This window comes from Anser anser (assembly GCF_964211835.1).
Source record: "Anser anser genome assembly, chromosome: W".
NCBI lineage: Eukaryota > Metazoa > Chordata > Aves > Anseriformes > Anatidae > Anser > Anser anser.
The window spans coordinates 12,105,168-12,130,913 of NC_139731.1; the positions used below are offsets into that span (position 1 = coordinate 12,105,168).

Genomic DNA, 25,746 nt, shown 5'->3' on the forward strand with positions numbered 1-25,746 from the left:
TGATTTATTTATTTTTTTGTAGACTTTTGCTTAGGGAAACTGAATTATTTCTTCAGGTCATAGAGAGCTCTAGCCTACTCAGGTCTGCCCAGTGTCTTAGAGACCCTGTTTGTCTGATTAAGCAGAATAGATTTATTGTAGGCTACTCTCTCATTTCTCCACCTGCAGGGTGAAAAAAGTGTGTGCTCCAGCAGTGCCATTGCACATGCCCTTACCCACTTGGTTACCCTTTGGCTGTCAGTGCTTATGTCCACCTTGACTGTGCTGTCAGTCCTTTTCCTGGGAGCACATGGCCATCACAGCGTAGAAGTCTCTATAGCTGGCTGTCCTTTCTCATTTCCACTTTCCAGGAGAGATTGATTGTGAAAATCAATTAATAGTTTGTAGATTAAACTACCAACAAGGCTTCCCAGTGTTGGAGCTATGACTGGGATCCACCACCAGTAATTTCCAGCCCTAAAACAAAACACAGAAGAGGCATCTGGTTAGCCAGACTGGAACTGCTTTCTGGTGAGCCAAACCACTCTGGCTCTCCAGACACTGCAATAACCAGCTCAATCTCTAGCTAACTAAGGTTAGACTTCTTTAGTTCCTGGTGGCTAAACTGAAGTATTCAAATGTCAAGCTGAATCCTGCACTGGAGAATTGATATACCTCAAATTGTGTGTACCTGGAGCACGGGGCTTCTCTACGCATAACCCTTGCTCTCTGAAAAGGAGAACCCATTTGACAGCGATAGTGTCACTCGGTCCAAAGAAAATTCCTTAACAAGACCCAAACCCATTGCGAACCAGGCTTGCATTCCAATTGTGCACAGGCTCCATGGCTATTTTATCTTGGGCTTAACTCCTCTCCTTGTGAGCTGGGCAATGTAAAAGCAAAACAGGTCACTCACGTGAAGACATCCACTCCCCAGCCAGCAATTGCTGTGAAGATCCTTGGGGGCAGGTCCCGGGAGGGGTTTATGGCATAGCCTGTGTTCATTCCCATCCCTAGACCAATGCCTAGGACCAGGATACCCGTGAGCAGGGCCTGTGTGCCTTTCAGGGCTCCATTATTTTTCTCATCGTGGATGACCAGAATGCTCAATGCATCACTGTTGCCATAAACTGCAGGAGCAGGAAAGGGGAAACAGGTCAAGAGAAAGAACAGCAAAGGCAGGAGGATCCCACTCAGCAGAGAGAAAGAGACTTCCCAGACTGAAAGAGCAGGTAGGATTCATGGCCTGATCAAGTCAGGGAGGACCCCAATGTAATTCCCACCTCATAGGTGATGCTGAAGAAAAGAATAACTTATTTCCCAGCAAAAATGTCTCCACCTCATCAACAAAAATACTCAAGGACTGATACAAACTTCTCAGAACCATCATCTCCCTCCACCTTTCAAGTTAGGGGTAAAGGTTATTTTAAGTACCTTTTGTCCAACAGAGACAGAGCCATAACAAACTGATTACAGGACATATCTGATCCTCCCTAGCAGGAGAGGTATTGTAGAGCCTGCTGCATCTGCCCTTTTTGGACTCAAGGTAGAGACCAGATTCTCATCTGGGAAACAGAATCTCCCATCTGTGACAATACAGAGCAGACATTCATAGATCTGCAGTGCCCAAGATATCAGTAGTTTTTGTTTGTATAGACATGATGACTCCTGTCTCTTTCTGCTTCAGAAGATGCACCTGGAGAGCCTTGGACTTCAGAGATGCCAGCAAGAGCAGAAACCCTATAGCTCCTATGACCTTGTCACTGTCATTTGCTTTCTTGTGCAGCAAGGACACTGCACGCTCCACAGGATGCTGAGCAACCAGGAGCCCATCTGGTGGTTCTCCAGCTCTCACCATCCTCTTCATAGCATCCAGGCACAGCTTCACCAGCTCAGAAACAAAAGCACAAGCTTCCTCAGATTTGAACTGAAAGTGACTCTTCCTTCTGTAGCACTGGGACACGCTCAGGGATGCTCCACATTCCCTGAGGCATCCCCATCTCATTTCTGGGCACCTGGACATTGTGTTATATGCTGGGAATCAACTGTATTCAGTCTAAACTTCACTGTTCAAACCCCCAGAGGTTCAATCCAGACAGGCTGTATTCATGTGACAGCAGCCCTGGACCATCTGTGTTGGTGAGGAGCAGCCAGCAGAGCTGCCTGAGAGTGTGGAGCAGGTGTATGATTCAAAAAGGTTAAGAACAGTTCAGGGAACTGAGCAGAGCCCAAAGAAGGTGGTTTCTGCCATAGCTCAGCTTCAAATTTTGCCATTGCTTGGACAGTGTGCAAGGAAAGGTGCTTACAGGAGCAGATCTGGCCCCACAGCAGCAGGCCCTGCAGAGGGGTTTGCAAGGTGGCTGAGCCCTTTGGTCTCCTATACCATCTCAAGGGACCATGCAGATGAGGGCTGACACCAGGATCTTTCCTTCAGTTAATGCCCTCTTCAGCAAAGGGCTCCGGGCTACCCTCCTGACTGAGTTCTCCCATGGCCTAAGCAATTTACCCCCCTCAGACCTCATGGTTTCTGTGCTCCTGCTCTACCACCTTTGATACTACCTGACAAGCTTCTGCCTGGATGGTGGGCTCCTCAGAGTAGAGGTTCTGACTGTGTCAGCATGCATAGATCTGTGAGTCCTTTGTACCAGCCCTGTACCAGAGCCTGCTACCACCCACCTTCTCCTAGCACACCTCAACTGTCCCCACTGACCTCTGCGAAGAAGCCTCCCAGCAAGGACATACAGGGATGAGGGTAAGTGGAGAAGATCGACGCTGTGGCAGTTGGTCCTGTCACCATGAAGTTCCCCTTGGTGTAGTCATACAGAGTATCTGGGAGAAATGGGAATTAAGGGAGTTAGCACAGTGGGCAGCACGGAGTTCATCACACGTGGCATGTTCACCCACTGCAGCCAGCAGAGACACAAAGGGGAAGAGAGGCAGTGACAAATACGATGAAGTCAACACACCCCTTGCAGGGCATGATCTCACTGATATCTGTCACCCTCAGACTTTGGTCTGCAGCTGGATCCTTATGCATGCCAGCTCCTTGTCCCTGCTCAGGGACCCTGGGGCAGGCTGGATGCTCTGGATGCACTGGGAGGCCTCTGTCCCTCTGTGACCCTCGGGGACTGAGACATGCTGGTGGTGGGTCGTCTGCTAACAACTCATAACCATGAGTAACTGTTGTCTTATTTGCTACAGACCAGCAGAGTCCCACAGAGCTCTGGCTGTGCCTAATACTTGGTGGTCCGTCCAACTCAAGCCCTTGCAAGCCCTTGGAAACAAAAGGCAGACAAAATGCTTTTTTTCTGAACTTTTTTTTTATTAAAAAAATAAAAAATAAAAAAATGTTGACAAAATTACTGGTGTTGAGACAGGTTTTAGCAGTGGGAATGCCCTGTGCAAAAGGAGCTGTGTTCTCCAGGAAGTGAACATCCTTCCCAGGAATATCTGTGCCCTGCCTGACCTTGAGCTATAAAGGTCTGTCCCACAAGCCAAGAGTTCAACATCGTCACTGAGATATAATGCTGGGGACTGCAAAAGGATACATTTTTGATGACCTGTGAATTGAGACTGAAAAGGTACCAACAGCAACCCCTGTGATAAAGACACAACTATACCGTAGTAGGTACCAAAGATGGTGGCTGCTGCCAGAGAGGAGCCCAGGAACTGGCTGAGCAGATAAGCTGGAAGCTTTCTCCAGGGGAGGTTTCCTAAAATGCAGTGTGTGATGGTGATGGCAGCATTCAGATGAGCTCCTGCAAAAATCACAACAAAGGAGAGTGGCATTGGCCCTGATGCACCAGATTTGGAGCATGCCCCATATCCCAGAGTAGAGACTCAGACCCCAAAGTAGCAAGCACCAAGGCTCTCCCTGGGCAGGGTCTCCCTCCTGCACAGATGCCAAGCTGACCCATTTCCCCATGGCAGTTGAATGGTGCAGGGGAGAGAGCTCCTAGCTTTAGTCCTTTAGGAGTTAGATATCCTCTGCTTAGCTCTCTGTAGACCACAGACTGCCTCCAGAAAGTCGGTCATCTCACCTGTCAGAGACCCCTCTCTTGGCATGGCATGAGTCTCCTCCTGTATGAGCCAGAATCTTTGACTTATCACCCACCTTTTAGATGGCTACAGGTAGATAAGACATATCCTATCCCAAACAATTAAAAGACCTTTTGAAAAGATCTGATAGACAAGGAGGGTCTGCTCCTGGCAGAGCTGAGTGCTCCAGCTGATGGGAGTTGTGGGCCCTTTGCACATCTAGCAGCAAGACATGAGATGCTGGGGTAACAAACTGCAAAATCAACCACATACATGGGGTTTTCAGCAGGGACTTAGCTCTTGGATGTCACTTAATTGAGGAGGGGTTACCAGGATGGTCATTCTTGCCCAGGCCGTTGTTACACCCACTGGTCTGGAGCAGACAGAGTCCTCCCCTTGCAGAGTTCATAATCTTGGACTGAATTCCCTTACACCTTTTAGCATGTGGCTTTCATACACTGCAAGAGCAGTTTTTCCTGTTTTGAGGGGAAGGAGGTTGGTATCACGATAGTACTTCTGGAGAAAAACTAAGTGGATCCAGGTTCGGTTCTGGCCTCAGCTACAGAAGTCTTGTGCCCTCAGTGCAACCAAGTCTGTTCTCCAGGCCTAATCTCCTCACAAGCCCAATGCAAACACTTGCTTTGTCCTGAACTGAAGGTGTACACTTCAGGGGTCAGCAAATGCTCCAATCTTAGTGGCTTTCTCCTTATCCAGACTCAGAAAGGGATAAGATCCAGACATTATCTCATCAAAGTGCAGGACAGAGTGAGGTGAAAGCGCATGTACCACCTGCTGCAATCCCACAACCACAGCTGAACTGGGGGGAGACCTCCCTCCCCCTTTTTTTTCCCCGACCTTCTTTGATCCTTTGTGGGCATGACCAGCCACTTCAGAGATCATAAAAAGCATCTTGTGACCCAAGTGAATCCAAACTGCAACGTCAAGGAGCCCTGACACTGGTTCTACTACCATCCTGTGGCTGGCTGAGCTGAGATCTCCCACCTCCCAGCCCTCAGCAGGTCAACTCCATCTCAAATGTCACCTGGGACCCCCTTTGCTCAGCCCACTTTCCCTGGGTTGTCTCCACCAGCTCTAAATGGACAGGGGGACTAAGAGCTGATTGTTTGCATGGAAAATCTTTCCTTTCAAAGCCAGCTCCAGCCTTGGACACCTTTGTGCTCCAGCAGTTCAAGAGCAAGGACTTGCTATAATTTTTTGCCCACTAGAGACTTTAATCACTTCACTTGGTGCAAATGAATGCAGAAATTGCACAAGGCAAAGGTAATGCTCTGTCACATGGGAGATATCACCCTATGGCCCCGAAACACCACTTCCTGAAACACCACCTCCTGAGTTTGCATGGGGGGGAGGAATGTGCATGGGTGTGGGTGATAAGGAGAAAATTTCCATACTATTCCTTGTTGCAACATCAGCAGTAAACTTTCCTTTGCAATAAATGATTTACTTCCCCATGGGTCATATTGGCAGCATGTTTTCAGATCTCCTTGGGCCACGTTCTGATGGCATAACCCAAGTGCCTAACGTGGGCAATGCTGAAATGTGGCTCCTCTGACTGCAAGGAGAGGGGATGGCTGCATCTGTGCTCTTCTCTGTCCCACTTCCCTCTGCCCATGCCCACCGGTGAGCAGGGAGTCTCAAGAATACCCGCTGTATCTCCTGCCCTGCTTTGGCAGAGCCCTGAGTGCACCAACAGGATCCGATTCCTCTTGTGGCCAACCTGGGACCAAACTTCTCCACAGTCCCCCTCTGCAGCTTCTTCCCCCAGACCACCCTGGGTACTTGGTTGCCTGTGCCCAGTTTGGTGTTGATACTGGGCAGCTCTGTGCAGCGCTGAGCTGTGAACAAGAGCTGTGAGAGCCTCACCTGGGGCATCTACCCATGCACCGTCTCAGCTCAGGACATGCGTTTGGGGTCCGCATACTGTAGGTATGCGATGTCTGCCTTGTCCCCTGCTGCTCCTGACCTTGCTATGTCACCATGACCCCCTGGCTTGACCTCAGACCTGTCACCCCACCGAGGACTTGGCTGTGATCACTCAATCACAAGGCTGACACTAGCTATGGTTCACCAGACCTGCTCTGCTCTTCTCTGGGGACTGTGGGACTGCATTTTTTGGTGGTGAGGCCAAAGCCCCTCCTTGTCATGCCATCACCCACTGCTCTGCAGCCCACTCCTGCTGTCCCCAATGCCTGTGGCCTTTAGGGGACATAAAGATGATGCTCAGGTGTCCTACTCACCAGAGATTCCTCCAGCTGCATGGATCCCCAGGGTGACTCCAATGCCAAATCCCAAATTGATGCTCAGATACTGCCCAAATTCTCCTCTTCCTAATACCACTTGTGCCACAGAAGACAAGCCAAAGACCTAGTGCATGGAAAATAGAGAAAGGAATGTTAAAAGTAGTGTTGTTGCCATGGTGGCCTGAGCTTCCTTGCCACTTTTTCTGCAATACTAACAAACCTCCATAGATGGGAAGACTCCAAGGTGTCCACAGTTAGGAGATCAAGTAAGAATGCCCCCCCCCCCCTGCAAAAATTGACCAGGTGCCTGGGTATTCCTTATTGGTGGGTACTCCATCACACCAAACTAGATGCTCTGCTCTGAGTTGGGTATGAGGACACAAACCCCAGACACTGATGTCCAGGGACACTCGCACACGGTGGCACATTGTGTCCGCAACCAGGGATTTGAGCCTGGGGAGCGTCACCACAGCTGCATGGATGTCTTTCTTTTCCTGGTGTACAATTTACTGACTAAAAATGTAGTTTGGCAACACACAGCTGTTTGCCAAACTCAACTCTAATTTTGGTAACTTGTTTCAGCCAAAAAAAAAAAAATTCAGATTGATTCAGATCTTTACTGGCTGCTCTGCCTGGATCCAAATTTTATCTCATGTGCCTGCTCTCCCTCTTCCCTTTCAGGCATCACCCAAATCCCCTGGTACCCACAGACACTTTTCTCATCTCTCTCGTATTCACAGACCACACTTTTTGCTGCACACAGCTACAGCCTCCAACATGGGACTTTCTCTCAGCCTGCCTCAGCAAAAGCCCCAAAAAGCAGAACCTGGGATGTCCTCCAGCATCTGCAAAGCCCTTACAAAAACTTTGCCTACGCATTTCTGAGCTTTTTCAAAGCCACATCCAGGAGAAGCCAAATGCACAAAGCTCAGGTTCTGCAGGAGAGCATGCAGTGCAGAGAGGGCAGGGCAGGAGACCTGGCCGGGCCAGAAAATCTATTTTTCAGCACAGATCCAAACCTCTGGTCACCTATTCTATCCTCAATCCCAAAGTAGCCTTTTTTCCTACCTCCCCATTCCTCATGCCACTTACTCCCACTATCTGGTTCCCTCCTTTATGATCATTGCCTGTTCAGTAAAACAAGAGGCCCTGTCTGTGTGCTACCATCCAAACAGCAGCCAGCCAGGAGTCCTGGAGATGCACCCAGCACATTTCCTGCTACAGCAAGGGCCAGGGGGTTGCCAAAGGGTCTGAGGCTGGATGTTACATTGGAATGGTAGGTGCTGCTTGTCGCCAGCCCTTGCTGGGGGCAGTGTGCTGCGTCCCTCCTCCTAGTCTGTTCCCTCATGGGGCCTAGTGAGGGAAGAGCCAACGTGAGTTGAAGGCTCCAAAATCTCCCTTGGGCTGCCCTGAGCGCAGAGAAATGTCTCCTCCTCATGCTGTGTCCCAGAGACATCCCTGACAGGGCCCCCCCAGACTTGTTCTTTATCACCTGGGGAGTTCCAGCACCAAAACCCAAAGGAGATAGAAGGGAACATGGTTTGCTCAGCTCCTAATGAGAAGTCTCAGGTATCTGTACTCTAATTTCCAATGCGCTCAAAACAACCTGTGCAGCAGGAGTGAACTTTGAGGGGATGGACTACTATCTGTTGTAAACCTTTAACTTCTCCTTAGAAGAATTCTTAATGAATTAATGAGTAAAAGGGATTGAATTACACAGAACTGGAGTGTTTCCAGGGAACACTCCCTGGAAGTGGGAGAAAGGGGGGTGTTTAATCCCCACCAGAACAATCCTTATTAGTTTGTGATTTTTATTGTTTTTTAATTATTTTTATTGTTTTTCTTAATTATTATTTCTTAATTATTATAGGGGTGTGTATATATATATAGAAATGATGTATTTTAATTTTATCTTAGTAATACCAATTCTTAATGGATTGGTGGTAGGATAGAGGGAAAAATCAGCATTTCCAATTAATCCAGAACATCTCTGGAGTCCTGTCTCGAAATAATTGTTGGATTTGCACCCAGATGCCTAGAAAGACTGAAAAGGCCTTGTCCCTGATTGCTATTTCCAGCAGCAACTGTGTCTGGATTCTCTAGATTTCTAAATACGACAGATCATACTCAGTCCCGGCAATGAATAGATTTTGAAGTTGAGCTCCTGTCCTAGTTTCAGTTAGGACAGACTTAATTTTTCTGCTAGTAGCTGGTAGGGTGCTATGTTTTGGATTAGGATGATGTTGTGGTTTAACCTGGTCGGCAGCTAAACACCACACAGCCGTTCGCTCACCCTCCCCCCTCCCTCTCTGGGATGGGGGAGAGAAACGGGAAAGTGAAGCCTGTGAGTTGAGATAAAGACAGTTTATTAAGACAGGAAAATAATATTAATAATAATAATAATGATAATAGTACTACTAATAATAATGTGTACGAAACAAGTGATGCACAATGCAATTGCTCACCACCCGCTGACCGATGCCCAGCCTATCCCCGAGCAGCCGCTCCCCCCCCACCCCGGCCAGCCACCCCTATATATTGTTTAGCGTGACGTCACATGGTATGGAATACCCCTTTGGCCAATTTGGGTCAGCTGTCCTGGGTCTGTCCCCTCCCAGCTCCTGCTGCACCCTGTGAGAAACACTCCGCAGCCAATAACTTAGGCTCAGGCGAGGATCTCAGTGAAGTAGTAATTTATTCGCGATTGCAATGGCGGGCATCCCACAAGCAGGGGCGTGCCTACTGGTTCCAAAACACAGTTTATATACTTTTTGATGACAGGACCCTCCCCTGTTTCCCCACTGAGTGGGTAATCCAGGTTCACAATCTATCTGATGCTTCGTAGACAATGCATGGCCTTCAGTTGCCAGTCTGTTAAATTTCAAATTTCTTTAGACTTTTTTACTGTTTGAAGTGGTAATGTTTCTTCACTTATCTGACTTGACTTGACACCGTGATTTTCACCTAATTGTTCTAAGGAGTCTGGTTGTCTGCATTTTACAAGGTCGCCTGCTAAGTTTTCTTATCACTGCAAGCATATCTCAATACCCCATTCCTTACCTTTAAACAATGTAACTCTGCAAAAGCAACATTTTTATTCCCACAACCCCTACCATGCCCGCTGGCAGGACAGAGCGAGAAGCTGAAAAGTCCTTGGCTTGGTGTAAGCACTGCTCTGCAACAATTAAAACATCAGCATGTTATCAGTACCCTGTGGCTGGGTCAGAGAAACGAGCTGTAGAAGTGCAAGTTGCCTCTGAAGACAAGGTGAAAAAATGGTATAGACAGTCTTCTGCTAGGTCTAGGTATAGAGAAGACGAGGCTGGGCCATCAAATGTGCAGGAGGATGAAGATGAGGATGAGGATGTTGAAAAATCAACAGTAACTACCCGAACCCTATACCAGCGTGAGCTACGAGATGTGCGAAAAGATTTTGGTCGCTGCATAGGTGAGCAGCTTGCCACCTGGCTGCTCCGGTGCTGGGACACCAGAGCCAATTGTGTGGAATTAGAGGGCAGGGAAGCCAGGCGGCTGGGATCCCTTGATAGAGACGCAGGCATTGACAAAGCAATTGGAGATGGAGCACGATCTCGCAGCCTCTGGAGGCGTCTCCTGTCAGCTGTGAAGGAAAGGTATCCCTTCAAGGAAGAACTTGTATGTCTTCCAGGCAAGTGGACCACCATGGAGAAGGGAATTCAGTACCTGAGGGAATTAGCCATACGGGAAGTAATTTATAAGGACCTAGACGACGCACAAATATCCATAGATCCAGATGAATTCCAGTGTACACGACTATGTGGCGGAAGTTTGTACGGAGCGCACCATCATCATATGCCAGCTCATTGGCAATAATAGCCTGGAGAGATGATGAGGAACCCACAGTGGATGAATTGGCTAAACAACTCTGGCAGTACGAAGAAAGTCTCTCCTCTACGCTACAGGCCTGTGTCTCGGCTGTGGAGAAACTCTGAAGAGTTCCACCAACTTAAAGAGAATTTATCTTCCCCCCAACCTGAACGAACCAGTGTCCACCAACTAAAAGAGAATACTCTGGAGAAACTTTCTGAAGAGGTCCACCAACTTGAAGAGAGTTTATTTTCCTCCCCACCTGTACAAACCAGTGTCTCAGCTATCAGGGGTAAACGTTCATCTGTGCAAGGAAGACAATATGGTAGGCACACACCCCGCGCCACCCTGTGGTTTTACCTATGTGACCATGGAGAGGACATGAGAAAATGGGATGGAAAATCTACTGCGACCCTAGAGGCACGGGTACGTGAGTTGCAAAAGAAAACAATTGGGAAAAAGGGGTTCTCTGAAAAGTTTGCTGCTCCGACTTCCAGCAGGCAGTCCTTTAAACACAGAAACGAAGATTCTGACGAGGACTAGAGGGGCCCTGCCTCCAGCCAGGGGGAGGAAAGGGACAATCGAGTTTATTGGACTGTGTGGATTCGATGGCCTGGCACGTCAGACGCACAGAAGTATAAGGCTTTGGTAGACACCGGTGCACAATGTACTCTAATGCCATCAAGCTATAAAGGGCCAGAGCCCATCTGTAGATACGTAGAAGAGGATATTTCAAGGACCCAAAAGGGTTCCGCTGGGCTTTTGGCATAGCTGCCTTGGAGACAGAGGACATTAAACAGTTGTCTACCTTGCCTGGTCTCTCAGAGGACCCTTCTGTTGTGGGGTTGCTGAGGGTTGAAGAACAGCAAGTGCCGATCGCTACCACAACTGTGCACCGGCGGCAATATCGCACCAACCGAGACTCCCTGAGTCCCATCCATAAGCTAATTCGTCAACTGGAGAGCCAAGGAGTGATCAGCAAGACTCATTCACCTTTTAATAGTCCCATATGGCCAGTGCGAAAGTCTAATGGTGAGTGGAGACTAACAGTGGACTATCGTGGCCTGAACAAAGTCACACCACCACTGAGTGCTGCAGTGCCGGACATGCTAGAACTCCAGTATGAACTGGAATCAAAGGCAGCCAAGTGGTATGCCACAACTGATATCGCTAATGCATTTTTCTTCATCCCTCTAGCAGCACAGTGCAGGCCAGTTTGCTTTCACTTGGAGGGGAGTCCAATATACTTGGAATCTGCTGCCCCAGGGGTGGAAACATAGCCCTACCATTTGCCATGGACTGATCCAGTCTGCGCTGGAGCAGGGGGAAGCTCCTGAACACCTGCAGTACATCGATGACATCATTGTGTGGGGTGACACTGCAGAAGAAGTTTTCGAGAAAGGGAAGAAAATAGTCCAAATCCTTCTGAAGGCCGGTTTTGCCATAAAACACAATAAAGTTAAAGGACTTGCACGAGAGATCCAGTTTTTAGGAATAAAATGGCAAGATGGACGTCGTCAAATCCCAATGGATGTGATCAACGAAATAACAGCTATGTCTCCACCAACTAGCAAAAAAGAAACACAAACTTTCCTAGGTGTCGTGGGGTTTTGGAGAACGCACATTCCAAATTACAGTCTGATTGTAAACCCGCTCTACCAAGTAACCCCTAAGAAGAATGATTTCAAATGGGGCCCTGAGCAACGACAAGCCTTTGAACAAATTAAGCAGGAAATAGTTCATGCAGTAGCCCTTGGGCCAGTCCGAACAGGACCAGATGGAAGGAATGCGCATTACACCGCAGCCGGGGACAATGGTCCCACCTGGAGCCTCTGGCAGAAAGAACCTGGGGAAACTCGAGGTCGACCCCTGGGGTTTTGGAGTCGGGGATACAGAGGATCTGAGGCCCGCTATACTCCAACTGAAAAGGAGATATTGGCAGCATATGAAGGAGTTCGATCTGCTTCGGAAGTGGTCGGTACTGAAGCGCAGCTCCTCCTGGCACCCCGACTGCCGGTACTAGGCTGGATGTTCAAAGGAAGGGTCCCCTCTACACATCATGCAACTGATGCTACATGGAGCAAGTGGGTTGCACTGATTACTCAGCGGGCTCGAATAGGAAACCCCAGTCGCCCAGGAATCTTGGAGGTGATTATGGACTGGCCAGAAGGCAAATATTTTGGGATATCATCAGAGGAGGAGGTGGTTCGTGCTGAAGAAGCCCCACTGTACAACAAGCTACCAGAAAATGAGAAGAAATATGCCCTGTTCACTGATGGGTCCTGTTGTATTGTGGGAAAGCATCGGAGATGGAAAGCTGCTGTATGGAGTCCTACACGACGAGTTGCAGAAGCTGCTGAGGGAGAAGGTGAATCGAGTCAGTTTGCAGAAGTGAAAGCCATCCAGCTGGCTTTAGATATTGCTGAACGAGAAAAGTGGCCAGTTCTCTATCTCTATACTGATTCATGGATGGTAGCAAATGCCCTGTGGGGGTGGTTACAGCAATGGAAGCAGAACAACTGGCAGCGCAGGGGCAAACCCATCTGGGCTGCGGCATTGTGGCAAGATATTGCTGCCTGGGTAGAGAACCTGGTTGTAAAGGTACGCCATGTAGATGCTCATGTGCCCAAGAATCGGGCTACTGAAGAACATCAAAACAACCAGCAGGTGGATCAGGCTGCTAAGATTGAAGTGGCTCAGGTGGACTTGGACTGGCAACATAAAGGTGAATTATTTATAGCCCGATGGGCCCATGACATCTCAGGCCATCAAGGTAGAGATGCAACATACAGATGGGCTCGTGATCGAGGGGTGGACCTGACCTTGGACACTATAGCACAGGTTATTCATGATTGTGAAACATGTGCTGCAATCAAGCAAGCCAAATGGTCAAAGCCTCTTTGGTATGGAGGACGATGGCTGAAATATAAATATGGAGAGGCCTGGCAGATTAATTACATCACACTCCCTCAAACCCGCAACGGCAAGCGCCACGTACTTACAATGGTGGAAGCAACCACCGGATGGCTGGAAACATATCCTGTGCCCCATGCCACCGCCCGGAACACTATCCTGGGCCTTGAAAAGCAAGTCCTATGGCGACATGGCACCCCAGAGAGAATTGAGTCAGACAACGGGACTCATTTCCGAAACAACCTTATAGACACTTGGGCCAAAGAACATGGCATTGAGTGGGTGTATCACATCCCCTATCATGCACCAGCCTCCGGGAAAGTTGAACGATACAGTGAACTGTTAAAGACTACACTGAAAGCAATGGGTGCTGGGACATTCAAACATTGGGATACACATTTGGCAAAGGCCACCTGGTTAGTCAATACCAGGGGATCTGCCAACCGAGCTGGACCTGCCCAATCAAACCTGTTACGCCCTGTAGAAGGGGATAATGTTCCTGTAGCGCATGTAAGAACCATGCTGGGGAAGACAGTCTGGGCTACTCCTGTCTCAGGAAAAGGCAAACTCATTCGCGGGATTGCTTTTGCTCAGGGACCTGGATGCACTTGGTGGGTAATGCAAAAGAATGGGGAGGTCCGATGTGTACCTCAAGGGGTACTCAGTACCTCAGGTACTGAATTCCCTTCTCCATGGTGGTCCACTTGCCTGGAAGACATACAAGTTCTTCCTTGAAGGGATACCTTTCCTTCACAGCTGACAGGAGACGCCTCCAGAGGCTGCGAGATCGTGCTCCATCTCCAATTGCTTTGTCAATGCCTGCGTCTCTATCAAGGGATCCCAGCCGCCTGGCTTCCCTGCCCTCTAATTCCACACAATTGGCTCTGGTGTCCCAGCACCGGAGCAGCCAGGTGGCAAGCTGCTCACCTATGCAGCGACCAAAATCTTTTCGCACATCTCGTAGCTCACGCTGGTATAGGGTTCGGGTAGTTACTGTTGATTTTTCAACATCCTCATCCTCATCTTCATCCTCCTGCACATTTGATGGCCCAGCCTCGTCTTCTCTATACCTAGACCTAGCAGAAGACTGTCTATACCATTTTTTCACCTTGTCTTCAGAGGCAACTTGCACTTCTACAGCTCGTTTCTCTGACCCAGCCACAGGGTACTGATAACATGCTGATGTTTTAATTGTTGCAGAGCAGTGCTTACACCAAGCCAAGGACTTTTCAGCTTCTCGCTCTGTCCTGCCAGCGGGCATGGTAGGGGTTGTGGGAATAAAAATGTTGCTTTTGCAGAGTTACATTGTTTAAAGGTAAGGAATGGGGTATTGAGATATGCTTGCAGTGATAAGAAAACTTAGCAGGCGACCTTGTAAAATGCAGACAACCAGACTCCTTAGAACAATTAGGTGAAAATCACGGTGTCAAGTCAAGTCAGATAAGTGAAGAAACATTACCACTTCAAACAGTAAAAAAGTCTAAAGAAATTTGAAATTTAACAGACTGGCAACTGAAGGCCATGCATTGTCTACGAAGCATCAGATAGATTGTGAACCTGGATTACCCACTCAGTGGGGAAACAGGGGAGGGTCCTGTCATCAAAAAGTATATAAACTGTGTTTTGGAACCAGTAGGCACGCTCCTGCTTGTGGGACGCCCGCCATTGCAATCGCGAATAAATTACTACTTCACTGAGATCCTCGCCTGAGCCTAAGTTATTGGCTGCGGAGTGTTTCTCACAGGGTGCAGCAGGAGCTGGGAGGGGACAGACCCAGGACAGCTGACCCAAACTGGCCAAAGGGGTATTCCATACCATCTGACGTCACGCTAAACAATATATAGGGGTGGCTGGCCGGGGTGGGGGGGGAGCGGCTGCTCGGGGATAGGCTGGGCATTGGTCAGCGGGTGGTGAGCAATTGCATTGTGCATCACTTGTTTCGTACACATTATTATTAGTAGTACTATTATCATTATTATTATTATTAATATTATTTTCCTGTCTTAATAAACTGTCTTTATCTCAACTCACAGGCTTCACTTTCCCGTTTCTCTCCCCCATCCCAGAGAGGGAGGGGGGAGGGTGAGCGAACGGCTGTGTGGTGTTTAGCTGCCGACCAGGTTAAACCACAACATCATCCTAATCCAAAACATAGCACCCTACCAGCTACTAGCAGAAAAATTAAGTCTGTCCTAACTGAAACTAGGACAGGAGCTCAACTTCAAAATCTATTCATTGCCGGGACTGAGTATGATCTGTCGTATTTAGAAATCTAGAGAATCCAGACACAGTTGCTGCTGGAAATAGCAATCAGGGACAAGGCCTTTTCAGTCTTTCTAGGCATCTGGGTGCAAATCCAACAATTATTTCGAGACAGGACTCCAGAGATGTTCTGGATTAATTGGAAATGCTGATTTTTCCCTCTATCCTACCACCAATCCATTAAGAATTGGTATTACTAAGATAAAATTAAAATACATCATTTCTATATATATATACACACCCCTATAATAATTAAGAAATAATAATTAAGAAAAACAATAAAAATAATTAAAAAACAATAAAAATCACAAACTAATAAGGATTGTTCTGGTGGGGATTAAACACCCCCCTTTCTCCCACTTCCAGGGAGTGTTCCCTGGAAACACTCCAGTTCTGTGTAATTCAATCCCTTTTACTCATTAATTCATTAAGAATTCTTCTAAGGAGAAGTTAAAGGTTTACAATAGATAGTTTTAACAGTTTTAACCTTAAAAGTCTTTGTTAATGCAGTCTCTCTGGTATCAAGATTAACTGATGCTTTTACCCAGGAATGAGTCCACCTTTTCTCAGCCGTTCTTCCTGTCGTCTCAGTAGTCAGGAGCACTTGGAACAGTCCATCCCACTCAGGTTGCAGTTTCAGTTCTCTGGAGAGATTATTCTGGAGAGATTAATTCTCTTTGTTTTGTGGGGGCTTACTAACCTTGTGCATGAGAAAAATTGGCATTCGGCTTGAAATTCGGTCCCGTTGAAATGTAAATTTTGTGAAAAAGGTGGTATTGTTCGTCTAGGAGATGGAGGGCTGAGTGCTTCTGATGTTTTCCCGAAACCCTGTGGATTTATGATTGGAACAGGGCTCATTAAGAATCTGTAATAGTAAAATTTGTATGTGGAAGGAAGAGTTTAATCTAGTTTAATTTGGGAAGAAGATTAGGAAAAGATAGTAAAAACCTGCAATAAAAAGGTTTGCGTGGAAATTGAAACAAGGGACAGTAACTAATATAAATAAATAAAAGGGAATGGGAAATCAAGGAAATGGGTAATATCCAAAACAAAGACGTTTTAAAGAAAGCCTCCTTGGGTGCATATTGGCACATTGGAAGGATACTGTTAGAAATGGGGGGCACAGAAAGCAAGAGGACTTCCACTAAGTATTGCAATCAATGGTGGCCACCATATAAGCTAAATGGCCACTTTATGGATCAATCGACTATAACACTATCTTGCAATTAATGTTGTTTTTGAGGAGAGAAGGAAAACAGGATGAAATGTTGTATACTGATATGTTGTTTCAGCATCTTAGAGGGAAAAGGTATGGAATTAAGTTGGCCCCTGACTGAGCCTTTGGTATTGGCATTAGAAAAGTACAGGCTGGAGAAAGATAAAGGAAGTGTTAAAAGGGTTGTTGAAGGTGTTAAAGGTGTGGCATGTAGTATTTGACAGAGCTGTTTGAAGTTGAATGAGCAGGGACAGAGAATGGAGGAATGTTAGTAGTTCTGCCTCAACCCGAGGCTGAGATCTCAAAATCAGGAGTGTGAGCCCTCTGGGGCAGAGGGATCATGATGGGTCCGAGAGAGTTGTCATGGAAACAGGAAAAGGCGTTTTTATTTGCAATGCTTGAAATTTAAAATGGGGAAAAATAATTGGAATTCATCAATGTTTATACTTACCCAGTTTGCCAAGGTCCTTGTTAGGAAGGGACTTGCTGGAAAAATTGGATGCAAAAATTTCTTTTGAACAAGGAAAAATGGAAATAAACTTTTGACAAAATTAGAAAACAGACAAGTTTGGTTCACGGTACTAAATTGAATGGATGCCTTTTTCTGCCTGCCCGTGGCAACTGAAAGCCAGAAACTCTTTGCCTTTGAATGGGAAAATCCTAATAGAGGACGAAAAGCTCGGCTCACTTGGACTGTGTTACCACAGGGGTTCAAGAATAGCCCCACCATATTCGGGAAACAACTAGCCTGTGATCTTGAAGCTTGAAAGTCCCCTTCGGGAAAAGGGGACACCGTTGCAATACACAAATGACAGCTACTGAAGAAGAAAAGGAATGGGTATAATGGACATACTAAAGTTTTTCAGCATTACTTCTGTGAACCCAGCCTCTTTCCTTAGTCATGACTGCACCAAGACCATGGACACGGTATACTCCAGCTGACCAGACCTAAAGGATACACCCCTAGAAGATGCGGGGGACTGGTATATAGATGGCAGCAGCTTCGTCCACCAGGGATTTCGTCTCACAGTGTTATAAATTAGTTTTGGTAGAAATAATTCCCGACACATCGTGGGTAAGGTAGATCGAATTTCTATTTATTTGAGCAATTCAGCAAGCAGCGATAAGTAAAACAGCGCTGGGCGGCCGGGGAGTCTCCTGCTCCGCCAACGGCGTGCACCTAAGCCCGCCAGAGTCTTGATTTATAGCCTGGTAGTTCCGGGTTTAGTGGCACATCCTGGTGTCTTCTTACGACTGTGAGGCCTGTTGCTAGGGGGTCTTCGTCAGTCCTCTGGTGGTCATGGGGATGAAGATCGTCGTCTTCCTCTGCGTTGGGGTCGTGACTTTGCTGCTGATATGTGTGTTCTCATGTGAGGGGGAATGCCATTTTGCCCTTTTTTGGAGCTGGTTTCTACTGCAATTGTTAACTTAACAGGAAATTCCTATACTTGTTTTTTTCCTTCAACAGGATATTGGGGGTATAAGCACTTAACCGCTGAAAACCTTCCCATCAGCAATATTTAATGAACAAACAAGGCTTTACCCATTACAATCCCCCCTTTTTCTCTGTATCATTTTGTTCATTAAATCTATTTAGTTCTAATTGTCTCAGGATTAATGTTTCCTCTAGTATGGGTCTATCATTTATCGATTCGTACTTTGTCCTCATAAGCATCAGATGAGCAGCCTCCAATCTACCTTTAACAATAGCTATGACTTTGTTAAGGATACAAGGACCAAACGTCAGTGCTAGGGTTAATAAAATCAGTGGGCCGAGTATTGTTGACAACAGAGCGGTGAGCCACAGCGAGTGATTATACCAGGACTCGTACCAGCTTTGCTGGGCCTCCCGCTCTCTTTTTCTCCTTTCCAATTCTTCTCTAAGTTTGGTCATGGTATCCCTCACAATTTCAGTATGATCAGCATATACACAGCATTCCTCCCTGAGAATGGCGCACAATCCCCCTTGTTGTAAATACAATAAATCTAGTCCTCTGCGATTCTGTAATACCCCTTCGGATAATGCTCTTATAGATTTTTCTAAAGCACTGATAGATTTCTCAATTCTGGCTAAATCTTCATCCACAGCTGTTCGTAGAGAGGTGAACACTCTTCCTTGTTTGATTAGCGAAGCAACTCCTGTGCCTACCCCTGCACCCCCCCCCCAAAACCATTAGGGTAGCCACTGTCAGTGTGGAAATTGGTTCCCGTTTTGTCAAATGGTGTTCTTGATTGATCTGATTGTCATACATAAAATTCTCTGGGTGGTAGAGTATCTTTGGGATGATTATTACTTGAACACAGAATTCTACAGAGCCATTGAACAAGTCCAGGGATAAACAAGGGGTAACTCCTATCTTTGAGCATACCCACCTAGCATCCTTCGCTGGTAATAACCATTCCGCTGGTTTCTTTATATTTCCAATGTTAGTTTGATTTGCACACAAGTGCATTTTATCGGGTGGGACTTGTCCCATGCATCTCCCCTTCCCAGTCACTTGGGTCAGCGTTATGCCCTGACCCTCTTTCCCCCACGTACATTGTGAGGGATTGGATCCATTTACCCGTCGGGCCTTCTCATTGACCCCCACAGCTTCGCAAAAGGGCGGCCTTACCCCATAACAGAGCCAGCACCGCTCAGTCAGGTGAGGGTTGGTAGCATTTAACGGCTGGTAGCTTACTTGCATCAATTTCCACAGGGCCCCTTCCTGGGTTCGAGCTGGGGCAGAGGTAGAAATCTATTTGGTTCAGACACAGGCTTGTGGGTGCCAGTTGACAAAGGGATGTGAGAAAACGGTGCACCCACCGTAGTTACTTGGTTAATGATAACTTGGTCCTCCCACCTAATTAAACTCCACTTAAAGGGCTGGTGCGAATATCCCTGGTTGGCCCCAGCCGGACAGGGGATATTCAATAGGAGAGGTAGCGCCAACATACACCAGAAGGGCAACGTCCTTTTAGAATTCTGGGGAGGCGGCTTCGAGTTATGGTGGGTACTAGGGCGGTTTATTCGGCCGGACTCCATCATCTCAAATAGGGGTGGGTACCAAATAACTCTCCCCACTGTTGTACCCCTCTGCCTCGCCCGCCTACTTGGTTGCCTCAAGCAGCGGGGTTCGCTTTCTTCACGGCAGCAAGGGTAATCTTCAGGGGCCTAGGTACCGATTTCCCTGTTCCAGCCACTCCCAGTCCCAGTTACTCACTCCTCCTTAGGCGCGTTACCCTTCTGATGTATGGGTCTGGGTACATTAAAGAATTTCCCTTCCCCTACTTCCCAGTTTCGTTTACAGTGAACCTATTATTCCTTAGAGAGGGTTACCGATCATACGATTACGAATTCACTCTTCAGTCCCTTTTCGCATGGTCAGCCTCAAGTCTCCGGGTCGGCTGACCACTCTCCACCGTTCCTCCGGTATTGGTCCTTTAACTTGGCTAGAGTGAGTCCATCCTTTCTCGGCTGTCCAGACAGCTGTGTCTGTGGTAAGTAGAACAAGGTAGGGTCCTTCCCAACGAGGAGTTAAAGAGGTCTCTTTCCAGGATTTTATCAGAACCTGGTCTCCTGGTTTGATCCTGTGTATGGCCATCTCTAGAGGGGGTGTGTGTTGTACTACTCACTTTGCTGCAGGATCTCCCCTTATATTGTGAGGTGACAATACCCTCAGTTCACCCCCAAAGGTGATTTTATGCATTTCTTCCACCAAGACCGCAGCCGCGATCACTGCCTGGAGACAGGTGGGCCATCCCCTACTCACGGGGTCCAAAAGTTTAGAAAGATATCCCACGGGTTTCTTTTTCCCTGTCCAGTTTTGAGTTAAGACCCCGAACGCTGTCCCCTCCTTTATGTTGATAAATAGATGAAAGGGTCTCTTCACATTGGGTAAATTTAACACAGGAGCGTTCACTAAATCCATTTTTAAGTCTATCAGGCTTTGCTCATCGCTTTGGCTTCATTTCATTTATCCTTCCCCAACCAGTTTCTGATACAAAAACTTCACTTTGCTACTATAATTTTCAATCCATTGCTGACAATATCCTAACAATCCCAGCAGCTGCCTAACTTGTCTTTTGCTTTTGGGCTCTTGTAGTGACAAAATCCCATTTACTTGTTCGGGGTCTAGTTTCTTAGTACCTTTACTTAGCCAATGTCCTAAATATTTCACCTCTTCCTCCATAAACTGTAATTTTGACTTTGATACTTCTAGTCCCTTTAAGCTCAAGAAGTTTAGTAGCTCGATACTTTCTGTTCTGACTGCCTCCTGACTCTCTCCTGCTAACAGCAAATCATCCACATATTGGACTAAGGTTACTTCAGGATTTGGTTCATAGTTCTCTAATACTTGTTCTAATGCCTGACCGAATAGATTTGGTGATTCCGTGAATCCTTGGGGAAGCACAGTCCATCTTAATTGTTGTTTCCGATGGGTTGCAGGATCTTCCCACTCAAAGGCGAAATAATCCCTGCATTCCCCTTTTAAAGGACATGCCCAAAACACATCTTTTAGGTCTATGACACTATACCATCTCTGCACTGGTGACAGCTGGCTTAGCAAAGTATGTGGGTTAGCTACTACAGGAAATCTGGTTATTGTTCTTTTGTTGACCTCCCTCAAGTCTTGGACTAGCCGATAAGAGCCATCAGGTTTCTCGATAGGTAATATAGGAGTGTTATGAGGTGACATGCAAGTCTCCAGTAATCCCTGTTGTAGTAGCCTCTCGATTACTGGTTGCAGCCCCTCCCTGCCTTCTTGAGACATTGGGTATTGTTTTACCCTGATAGGAGTCTCGGGATTCCTGATAGTGACTTCAAAGGGACTAATATCGAAACGGCCTACTGATTCGGGAGAATACCACACCTCAGGGTTTATTTTTGCCTCGTCCTCTACAGTGAGGGCATATAATTTAACCTCAATTCCTTTATTTTCCACCTCCAAATTAATTTTTAGCTTAACCATTAAGTTTCTTCCAAACAGGTTATATTCAGCTTCTGGTACTAATAAAAAGGATCCTGTGCAACTTTGGGCTGGGGTCTCTATTTCCACCCCTTTTATTACTGAGACCCTAAAGGGCTCTCCTTTTGCTCCTATCACCTGTAATTTCTCCGAGGAAGGTTGACATCCCCGGGGTACCATTTGGACAGTCGATCTTTCTTCCCCAGAGTCCACAAGGAACTCCACTTCTTGATGCTGGGGACCTAACTTCAAGTTTATCAAGGACTCCGTTATACCAGAAGTCCCCAGTCGATGGAGCCCCTGACTCCCCTAATCTTCTTTAAACATTCGCTCATCTTGTAAGCGTTTTCTGCAGTCCTTTTTCATGTGCCCCTTCTTTTGGCAATAAAAACATTCTATCTGTCTTAGATCCCTCTGATCACTCTGGCTCCTCAGAGGTCTTTTTCGTGGTAGCAGAACACCCTTCGGGCGAGGGGGGGGGGGCCTTTTTGTCCTTCCCGGACCGCTGCCACTAGAATCCTGGCCTGCCTTTTATGAATCTCTTCTTCTCTTCGCACATATACCTTCTGAGCTTCTCTCAGCAGTTCATCCATCCCTCTATCCTGCCAATCCTCTAATTTTTCTAATTTCCGCCTGATATCCCCCCATGATTTTGCCACAAATTGCGTTTTTAACAAGGCCTGTCCCGCTGGTGTACCGGGGTCCAGTCCTGAATAAAGCTGGAGGTTCTTCCTTAATCTCTCCAGCCATTCTGTGGGAGTTTCATCCTTCTTTTGATGTTCACTAAAGGCCTTATTTATATTTTGTCCTCTAGGGACTGACTCCCTTATACCTTGTACAATAATAGTCCTTAAATCCTGCATATGATCCCTATCTTGTTCATTTTGGTTATTCCAGTTAGGCCTCTGTAGGGGCCATTTAAGATCTCCTACAGGACCCTGCTGGTGTTGCTGGTCCCAGATTTGCATTCCAGCCCTCCGGATCATATTCCTTTCTTCCGCAGTGAATAATATACCTAAAATGGCCTGGAGTTCTTCCCAAGTGTAAACATTAGACCCCAAAAATTGGTCTACTCTCTCAGAGGCCCCAAGAGGATCTTCTAAGAGATTTCCCATTTCCTTCTTGAATTCTCTGACGTCTCCCGTATTTAGGGGGATGGAGACGTATCCCATACCGGATTGGGGCCCTCCCATTGCAACCTCTCTTAGGAGATATAGTCTACCCTCACCCTCTCGATTTCTAGTTTGGCTCCGAGTTACCCGTCTAGTTCCCTGAGGGGTGTCCGTGGCCGAATCAGAGTCACTATGGTAGCCTGGAGCCGTGGGGGGGGGGGGCTGGAGGTTGCAGAGGAGGGGGTATATAAGGGGGGGGGTGAAAGTGGGACTTCTTCCTCATTCCGTTCATTCTTCCCCCCCCACCCACCTTTTTCTCTTAATGGGTATAAGTTGGCTCCGGTCTCAGATCCTATCCATAAGTGTGCATACTCACTCTCCTCTTAGGCTGAAAGGCTCCTTTGAATTCACATAAAGGTTTAGAGCCTGACGGATCCATTCCTCAAAGGACCCAAGCATGGGCCAGTATAATGGGTGAGCCCCTAATTGGCTTCCCACCCCAGACTTCCATACAATAATGTATCATCTTAACTTTATCCTTACCCCGCCTAGAGGGGTAATCTTTCCAATGTTTAATCATTAACCCTAACGGGCTCTCCGGTGGTATCGGGGGCAACCTAGCCTTGGGTTCCGACCCACCCATGGGACCAGAAGACTTGCTCCTCTTTTGTCCCATCTTCCAGAGTGCCTTCACACACACACACTGTCTTCACCTCCCATTCGTGGCCCAGTCCCTCGCGGGAGGTGGGAACCGCACTCCCAGGGAGTCCGCACTGGCTTCATCCTCGATTAGACGTCTCACACAGGCACACTTTGGGATTCCCAACCCCAACCGAACGGATAACTGGCCTATACTTACTCACTCCTGAGTCTTCGTTCGGAGCTTCGTGCACAAAGATTAAGGGGTTACCGGTTGTTTATTTACTTATCGCTGGAACTTTAGGTTCGTCGGTAGGGGTGCGTTGGCTTGGGGACCTCCAGACAGGGACCGCAGAATCAGCGGGGCGCGCCTCCCCTGGGAGGGATCCAGCCAAGCTACCACTATCCGAGTCACGGCACCAATTTGTTATAAATTAGTTTTGGTAGAAATAATTCCCGACACATCGTGGGTAAGGTAGATCGAATTTCTATTTATTTGAGCAATTCAGCAAGCAGCGATAAGTAAAACAGCGCTGGGCGGCCGGGGAGTCTCCTGCTCCACCAACGGCGTGCACCTAAGCCCGCCAGAGTCTTGATTTATAGCCTGGTAGTTCCGGGTTTAGCGGCACATCCTGGTGTCTTCTTACGACTGCGAGGCCTGTTGCTAGGGGGTCTTCGTCAGTCCTCTGGTGGTCATGGGGATGAAGATCGTCGTCTTCCTCTGCGTTGGGGTCGTGACTTTGCTGCTGATATGTGTGTTCTCATGTGAGGGGGAATGCCATTTTGCCCTTTTTTGGAGCTGGTTTCTACTGCAATTGTTAACTTAACAGGAAAATCCTATACTTGTTTTTTTCCTTCAACAGGATATTGGGGGTATAAGCACTTAACCACTGAAAACCTTCCCATCAGCAATATTTAATGAACAAACAAGGCTTTACCCATTACAACAGGATATGCGGTAACAAACATCAGCCCAAAAGGTGGAAATCATCACCTTGATAAGAGCTTTTGAGCTGGCAAACATTTGGACAGATTTGAAATATACCTTTGGTGTGGTACATGCACAGGGGGCAATTTGGAAGGAGAGAGGACTTTTATCTTCCTCAATTAAACATGCAGAAGAGGCTGATAGCAATTATTAAGAAGAATTATAAGAAGAAGGAAAAAGGAGGCCCAGACAGGAACAGCCCCGCCTAGGCAAGGATCAATGTGCCCTATGTAAGAAATTTGGGCATTGGAAAAATGAATGCCCAGAACAGAAAAGAAATGGAAAAGGGAACCAGGGAAGGGAGGTGGTGGTCGCGCATGCAAAAGACGACTGAGGAAGACCGGGGGAGTCTACCCCAGCAGATCCGCTGGTTATAAAAATGAAGCTGGGGAAGGAGGGAAAAGAGGTGGAACTTATGGTGGATACGGGGGCAACATATTCAGTTTTAAATAAAGCATTAGTACCAGTGGGGAATGATTACATTGTAGTGAAGGGGGCAACTGGCCAATCTGAAATAGCATATTTCTGCAAACCATTGAAAGATAAATATGGAAAACTGTGGGGCATTCACAAGTTCCTATACATGCCCAACTCTCCGGAGTCACTCCTAGGGAGAGATTTATTGGAAAAATTACAAGCAACCATCTCATTTAAAAATGGGGAGATTATTCTGGAGGTAAATGATCAAAGATATGTGGAAGTGTTGAGTTTGATATTGACAGCTATTGAGACCAAAGAGGAAATCAGGGAGGAAATCCTAAGTCAAGTGTTTCTCGGAGTATGGGCTTCTAATATACCAGGGAAGGCGAAAAATGCACTTCCAATACAAATTAAACTTAAGGAAGGAAAACAGTCAGTCAGAATTAAACAGTACCCCTTGAAAAAGGAAGATAGAGAAGGAATTAGCCCGATAACTGAAAATTTCTTACAATTAGGGTTGCTAAAAGAGTGCCAGTCTGACTTGAACACTCCCATTTTACCTGTTCAAAAACCTGATGGATCATATCGGGTCATACAGGATCTACGAGCTGTTAACAAGATAACTGAGGATTTTTACCCTGTGGTGGCAAACCCATATACTTTATTAACATGTTTAACACCAGAGATAACTTGGTTTACCATTTTAGATCTGAAGGATGCCTTCTTTTGCCTCCCTCTCCATGAAGCCAGCCAGAAAATCTTTGCATTTGACTGGGAAAGCCCTAAGAGCGGGCGCAAAACACAGCTCACATGGACAAGGTTGCCTCAGGGCTTTAAGAACTCGCCCACCTTGTTCGGAGAACAACTTGCAAAGGACTTGGAGACCTGGGAAGCCCCATCAGGAGAAGGAAGGCTGTTGCAGTACGTAGATGACCTCCTAATAGCCACCCAGACAGAAGAAGCCTGTGTGGCCTGGACGGTAAGCCTCCTAAACTTTCTGGGACTCCAGGGGTACAGGGTGTCGAAGAAAAAGGCTCAGGTGGTAAAGCAGAAGGTGATCTACCTGGGTTATGAGGTTATTGCCGGACAACGGACCTTGGGGCAAGATCGTAAAGAAGCAATA

At 47.1% G+C, this 25,746-nt stretch overlaps 1 protein-coding gene across 1 annotated transcript; it reads right to left on the minus strand.

The window, feature by feature from the left end:
* Window positions 1-25,207, minus strand: LOC310888613 (aquaporin-7-like; the record flags this gene model as incomplete). Its single annotated transcript, XM_083815488.1, has 7 exons — window positions 1-456; window positions 896-1,109; window positions 2,686-2,808; window positions 3,600-3,737; window positions 6,276-6,402; window positions 15,844-15,957; window positions 25,184-25,207. The coding sequence occupies 7 exons, from the start codon at window positions 25,205-25,207 to the stop codon at window positions 297-299; spliced, it is 900 nt and encodes a 299-aa protein (XP_083671614.1). The 3' UTR covers window positions 1-296.
* Window positions 25,208-25,746: the final 539 nt, after the last annotated feature.